We start from the raw sequence: 7550 nt of genomic DNA on the forward strand, positions 1-7550 counted from the left end.
TACGATGGCTTGTGTTTATGTATTGAAAAGGATCTATTACACATTACAGTATTTACAGTACAGTATAAGGTTTCCCGGTGTTACAAGTCATCTATTGGGAAATGTAACAATTGTCCCATCTCACATTTACAATTGTGGTACACATCCTACACTCCAGCATCCTACATCTTCCTATGACTGATAAATTGAAATGTGTCCCTCAGGAGTTGTTCTAACACCTGTATGAGCTGAAAGCTATCATAATTATGTTCTCCGCTTTCTACATGCTAATCAGGCGGATAAGATTAGGATACATTCTGTCTACAAGTCTACAGCGTTTTACCTAATTGTTTTCATAGTGCAGGGTTTATACGCGACCAGGAAAAACGGGAAAACCTGGAAAAGTCATGGAATCTGAAAATCGGCCAAAAAGTCATGGAATAGTCATGGAAAATCGTGAAAATTTAAAGAAAACCTGGAAAAGTCATGGAATTTGCCACCCGGGCAAAAATTAAAAAATAATGTTCAAAATATTAAATATCAAGTTTTTCCAAAAGACCGCTTGCGGCACATTCCCCCTCATATTCCTTGACATTCTGCATATTGCTTTCTTTATAGGGGTAATCTTACTGTTTTTTAAGTAACTCTGCCCCCTAATTTTCTGGAAAATTCATGGAAATTGTCTGGAAAAGTCATGGAATTTCATTCCGGGAAAAGCGTATAAACCCTATTTGGACTCAATCAGGCTTTTGGAGGTCCCAGACGGGCCTTTTTCTGGGTTCTACAGTTGGGCAGTATTAGGCAGAAAAGAATCATCTATAACGGGAATACCCTTAAGGTTTTTTTTCTGCTTAAAGCTATTCAGTTCACTGAATGATTTACGATTATGCCAGTATTCATAATATGAAACCCTGTAATGAAGTACATTTGTCTCGTAGCTCATATCATTTGATACGGGAGACAAACATTGACACTTGGTGCAAAGTATCAAAAGAATCATCCATAAGGGGAATACCCTTAAGGTTTTTTTTACTGCTTAAAGCTGTTCAGTTCACTGAATGATTTACGGATTATGCCAGTATTCATATGAAACCCTGTAATGAAGTACATTTGTCTCGTAGCTCATATCATTTGATACGGGAGACAAACATTGACACTTGGTGCAAAGTATCCAATATCTTGTTTATAAATAGAACAGCTGCGGCCTTGACATTGGATCTTGCGTTTCCTTTCCTAGCGCGGTCATCAATAGTTGCCTTCCACTCGGAGAGGTCGGGGTTCGAGGTGCCCTCCGGTTTTTCTCTCCCTTCTCTGGAAGCTGTCTTTTCAAGATTTGCTCATTCGTGAGTGAAAACCACCTTTTAATGATAGGTACTTACCAAGCCGCTCGCTTGGTAATCAGGAACTCTAATATTGAACTCTATATCGGGAAGCTCGACTGAATATAGCATTCCAACAACCTAAATCAGGGGAAGTAACCCAATAATAGAGTTCTTCCACCCCAACTGAATGTGGGAAATCCTAAAAGGGCTGACAAATTTTCGCAGCTAACTGACAAATTTTCGCAGCTAACTGACAAATTTTCGCAGCTAACTGACAAATTTTCGCAGCTAACTGACAAATTTTCGCAGCTAACTGACAAATTTTCGCAGCTAACTGACAAATTTTCGCAGCTAACTGACAAAAACCAAAGAGATTCCGCTTTCGACTACCACACTTGCCGCCACAGGCCACTTATGTATTTTCAGGTAGGGGAGATGATTTAATATATGGGTTTCTGTGTTCTTGGAACGGCATGGATGTAAAAGAAACAAAAACGGCGCCGAAGTTAAAAAAAGAAAGAAAGAAAGAAGAAGAAGAAGAAGAAAAAAAAAAAGTTTTCACTGGATCAGATTACCCTATTAAATGGAACCACGCTCAATGTTGGTTAACAATATATTCGACGTGCTATCGCCGGTGGCTAACAACTTATTGAATTTTCTATTCCAGGTTCAGTTTCGGCTGCGTATTCTGGACCCGAAGAAGCGAAGTACGAAGCATAAGGAGAACGAAGCTATTCAGTTTGAGTTTGATGTGGGCAGTGATAATGTGGACGATGTAGCCGCTGAAATGGTGAGTATGTACTTTATACTCCCGGGTTCGATTCCCGGCGTGGTCGAAGTTTTTTCGGCTCTGTGCTTGGAGGTCGGGGTGCACTCAGCCTCGTGAGGACAATTGAGTAGTTACTTTATTCGAGTAGTGGACTTCGGATTTAGAAGTTGGTTCAAGTCCAGTAGAGTCAAGTCAGAAAATTAAACGAGGTATGTATATTGATCGGGGAACAAGACTTGTACCAGCATTCAGAAGAGGTCCAATTTTTTACGAGGAATTTTAGTTTTTGTGGTGAAATTATCGGCAAATATCGGCAAAATCTTGTCAAGTCTTTCGGGAGTTATGGTCAGACAGATAGACACAAACTAAAAGAAAAACCGTCAAATTAATGTTTAAAACTAGCTTTTGTAGATAAATTTTTGGAGAAAACTTAAATTTCAACACGCAACCTTCTCAACCAACACTCCAACCTGCTCCTCAACAAAACCTACAACAACCTCCCCAGCAAGTTCTTCAACCCTCTCATCAGCAGAATGTTCAAATGTCATCCGAACAAATTGTTCAGCCATCTCCACAACAAAATCTTCAAACCGTTCAGTCACCTCCACAGCAGATGCAACAAACTCCAGTCCAACAAAATCTCCAACAGACGCCAGTCCAACCAATCCCTCAGCAAAATCTGCAGTCTGTCTCTCAACCCAACTTCCAACCTTCACCTCAACAAACGATGCAGCAAAATATTCAGCCTCCAGTGCAGCAAAATCATCAACCCAATCTTCAGCAGCCTTCACAACAGCAAAACTTTCAACAGAATTTGCCACAAGCGTCGCAGCCCAGTTTCCAACAAGCACAGCAACCCTTGCAACAGATGGCTCCTCAACCCATATCAACGTCTCAACCAAACCAGCAGTACATACAACAGCATGTACAACCACCACAGCAGACGCAAAATATACAACAGCAAACTCAGAGTATACCTCAGCAAACAAAAAATATACCACAACTATCGCAGAGTATACCTCAACAAACTCAGAACAGTCTTCTATGGCAGGCATCGAACTCGTACTAACCGTGCTGACGTGCTCCCTATTTTGACATGTCTCAATTTTATTCTACAGGGTGTCAAGCCGCAGAGTTTCGAGCGTGTGGAATCACCCGAGGTAAAGGACATCATCGAGCGGTGCATACGACTGAAGCGTGATGAGAGACCCAGTATACGGGAACTGCTGGAGCATTTCTTCTTTTCCCCCGCGATTTCAAAGATTGGAAGACTTACACACGAAAGGGTGAACAAAGATGTGAGCCAAAAGCGGATTCTTTAAAAATCGCCCATAAGTTTTCAAATTTCGATTTACAAAATATTTAAGAAGTGGTTGGTATGCGGTTGGGTGAACATTTGGGCGATTGCGTGCTGCTGTCGTTTCCCGGCCCACTCTGACTGAGTGAGGTTAATTTAAGTAGGTAGTTAGCCTGTTGCTGAAGGGAGGGTATATTCTATTCTTTTTCAGTTGGACAGGCGCAAGACAGTGTGCAGTCGGAAGGGGCAAAGGAAGAATCTGGAAGAAACTGAAGGCAGCGAGAGTGAGTTTTTTCTCAAATGTACCCTTCCGAGGGGTTTTTTTAAAATATTTTTGGATTTTTGGCCTTCCAGAAGGCCTGCGCTATCTGGGATTTAACCATTTCTTGTGCAGCGGGAAGTAATGGGGGACTTTTCTTAACGAAATCCCTGTGTGTATGTAGGACTTTTGCATGGATGTAGGTCTTCCTCCTTTCATGCGATTCAGTCATTCCTCTTCTTTTCCCCCGCGATTTCAAAGATGGGAAGACTTACACACGAAAGGGTTAACAAAGATGTGAGCCAAAAGCGGATTCTTTAAAAATCGCCCATAAGTTTTCAAATTTCGATTTACGAAATATATTTAAGAAGTGGTTGGTATGCGGTTGGGTGAACATTTGGGCGATTGCGTGCTGCTGTCGTTTCCCGGCCCACTCTAACTGAGTGAGGTCAATTCACGTAGGAAGTGAGCTTGTTGCTGAAGGGAGGGTATATTCTATTCTTTTTCAGTTGGACAGGCGCAAGACAGTGTGCAGTCGGAAGGGGCAAAGGAAGAATCTGAAGGCGCAACAAGTATACCAGAAGGCACAGAGTTGGAAGGTGTGAGCGAAGTCGGGGCTACGTCAGAAGGTGCCAAGTCAGATAGCACGTTGGACACGGAAAATAACAACGGGGATAAACACAACAGAACATGCTTCCTTGAAATAAAAGTTGAAAGTGAATCAGGATACCTCTCACATCTATTTGATTGTTCTGTGCTTTAACCTGAGTTATTTTCCTTCAAATCACAGACTATAAAGCTCCGAATATAACTTTTCTTGCGAGTTTACACTAGGTCAACTTTCTCTTGATTGACAGCTTGATTCCCCTCAAGTATAAAACAAAATGATCTAAATTTCACCCGTTTGTTTCTACCAGTTGATGCTTGTTTGTTAACAATCCCGTTCACAAAATCGGTTCTTTGCGGAAGAGTATTCAATCTGGGTTTTGTCTAAATATTAGCCTAATGCAAAGCTTGATGAATTTTGCTTAGGTGTTACTGCTCAGACTTCAATATCTGACTTGTGAGGATTTTAGTCAGATGATTCAGAAATAGTGATCTAAATTTCACCCGTTTGTTTCTACCAGTTGATGCTTGTTTGTTAACAATCCGTTCACAAAATCGGTTCTTTGCGGAAGAGTATTCAATCTGGGTTTTGTCTAAATACTAGCCTAATACTAGTGCAAAGCTTGATGAATTTTGCTTAGGTGTTACTGCTCAGACTTCAATATCTGACTTGTGAGGATTTTAGTCAGATGATTCAGAAATAGGACCAAGGGTAGTTCATAAAATCGGGGTTACATTAGAAAACAAAGAAAACATGGCAAATTCTCGACAATAAATGCTTATTTATTGATTTTTTGTCCTTTTAGTAACATATTATATAACTGAAAGGACAAAATATGTTCATATTAGCATTATTCTTCCAAACGACTGAAACTTTTTCTCACACACAAAAATAATTTGATGAAAATTGAAAAACTCAGTGTTTACTTAGCTCTTCAAGGCGGGTTCTTATGAATGTAGAAGTAAAAATGTAGGAAAAAGACTGAAACTTTTTCTCACACAGAAAAATAATTTGATGAAAATTGAAAAACTCAGTGTTTACTTAGCTCTTCAAGGCGGGTTCTTATGAATGTAGAAGTAAAAATGTAGGATAATAAACATAACAAAAGAAAGGGCATTTTATACTCTGCTGATTTGCATCGGTGGTTTCGTCTCTTGTAAGTATGAGATGTACCACCTTTGTGTTTTTACAATACACAGGTTCCCGTAGCTTTGTCTGATCTCATTTACTTCCAGTCCGCTCTATTCACTCGAGCTTTGTTTGGTTTGCTTCTCTTATCGCACAGGTGGTGACTGGGGAAAGCAGTATATTGCCTGGGGTGGATAACTCTGATGCACAACAGTTGCAGCAACACATACAACTGTTACAGCAGCAAGTTCTGCAAGCACAGCAGCAGTTGCAACAGCAACAGAGAGCTGAGCAGCAGAAACAGCAACAATATCAGTCAACACCCCAGCAATATCAACAGAATGAGATCAACCAGATACCGAGTCAAACCAATGTGAAACCACAGCAAGCATCGCAACCAACACAGCAGATACAGCAGAGCACACCACAGCCTGCACAAGTGATGCCCCAGCTTGCACCTTCAATACAACAGCAAGCACAACCATCTCCTCAACAAAACATACAACCTGCTCCTCAACAGATTCTTCAACAACAACAACCCTCGCAACAAACACTGCAACCATCTCCTCAGCAAAATTTGCAGCAGCAACATTCTCAACAAAACCTACAATCATCCTCGCAGCAAACACTGCAACCATCTCCTCAGCAAAATTTGCAGCAGCAACATTCTCAACAAAACCTACAATCATCTCCACAGCAGAATATACAACAACCTTCTCCTCAGCAGAATTTGCAACAACCTTCCCAACAATCTCGCCAACCGTCTCCCCAACAAAACCTACAACCGTCTCAGCAGAATATGCAGCAACCTCAACCAAACCTACAACAGAACCTACAGCAACCTTCTCAACCAACACTCCAACCTGCTCCTCAACAAAACCTACAACAACCTCCCCAGCAAGTTCTTCAACCCTCTCATCAGCAGAATGTTCAAATGTCATCCGAACAAATTGTTCAGCCATCTCCACAACAAAATCTTCAAACCGTTCAGTCACCTCCACAGCAGATGCAACAAACTCCAGTCCAACAAAATCTCCAACAGACGCCAGTCCAACCAATCCCTCAGCAAAATCTGCAGTCTGTCTCTCAACCCAACTTCCAACCTTCACCTCAACAAACGATGCAGCAAAATATTCAGCCTCCAGTGCAGCAAAATCATCAACCCAATCTTCAGCAGCCTTCACAACAGCAAAACTTTCAACAGAATTTGCCACAAGCGTCGCAGCCCAGTTTCCAACAAGCACAGCAACCCTTGCAACAGATGGCTCCTCAACCCATATCAACGTCTCAACCAAACCAGCAGTACATACAACAGCATGTACAACCACCACAGCAGACGCAAAATATACAACAGCAAACTCAGAGTATACCTCAGCAAACACAAAATATACCACAACTATCGCAGAGTATACCTCAACAAACTCAGAACATGCAACAGTCAGTGCAGAATATACCACAGCAACCAGTTCAAAATATAATGCAGCAGCAACAGTCTGCACAACCAGGACAAATACAGCAGCCCTCATCTGCGCAGTACCAGCAACCATTACAACAGACAGGACATGTGATCCAACCTCAACAGATACAACAATCTGCTTTCCAACAACCTCCTCCGCAGACCATGCCTCCACAGCAACAGATGCCTCCTCAAGTGTCTCAACCACCGCCAAGCTCTCAACCTATGCATCAGTTCATTCCATCTCAGCAACCAACATACCAGCAGGCACCTCAACAGCAGTACCAGACACAACCTCCTTCATCACAGTCTCAACCTACCATGATGACACAACAACCGCCTCAGATACAACAACTGCCACAGCACCAGCAGATGGTACATCCTCCACAAGTAGCACAACCACAGCAAGGCATGATGAATACACAGCAAATGCAATACCAGTCCTCACCACAACAAATGATGCCGCCACAGCAAGTGGTGCCACCCCAGCAGTTAACATACAGTGAAGTGACGAAGTTAGACCAACAACCGCAGCCTGTGTACAATAACAGCTACTCTGGGAGTCAACAACCCCCTCAGCAAACAAGTTACCAAAGCAATGTGCAGGGCTATCCACAGCCAGGTGTCATGTATCCTCCTGGGCAGTATTGTCCTCCAGAACAACTTCTCTGTAGTGGAGACTCGAGTCACAAGTTCCCTATGATGACAGGCCAGGAGAGTGCTGAGGAATGGC

At 42.2% G+C, this 7550-nt stretch overlaps 1 protein-coding gene across 1 annotated transcript; it reads left to right on the top strand.

Annotated features, from left to right (window-relative positions):
- Window positions 1-2520: 2520 nt before the first annotated feature.
- LOC103511626 (putative mediator of RNA polymerase II transcription subunit 12) lies at window positions 2521-7549 on the top strand (the record flags this gene model as incomplete). The annotated part of the gene is made up of 6 exons (XM_026825335.1): window positions 2521-3121; window positions 3189-3368; window positions 3579-3651; window positions 4136-4342; window positions 5457-5901; window positions 5977-7549. Coding segments are annotated over exons 1-6 (2988 nt in total), but the record flags the coding sequence as incomplete, so codon positions are not given.
- Window position 7550: the final 1 nt, after the last annotated feature.

This window comes from Diaphorina citri, unplaced genomic scaffold (assembly GCF_000475195.1).
Source record: "Diaphorina citri unplaced genomic scaffold, Diaci psyllid genome assembly version 1.1 scaffold734, whole genome shotgun sequence".
Classification (NCBI taxonomy): domain Eukaryota; kingdom Metazoa; phylum Arthropoda; class Insecta; order Hemiptera; family Psyllidae; genus Diaphorina; species Diaphorina citri.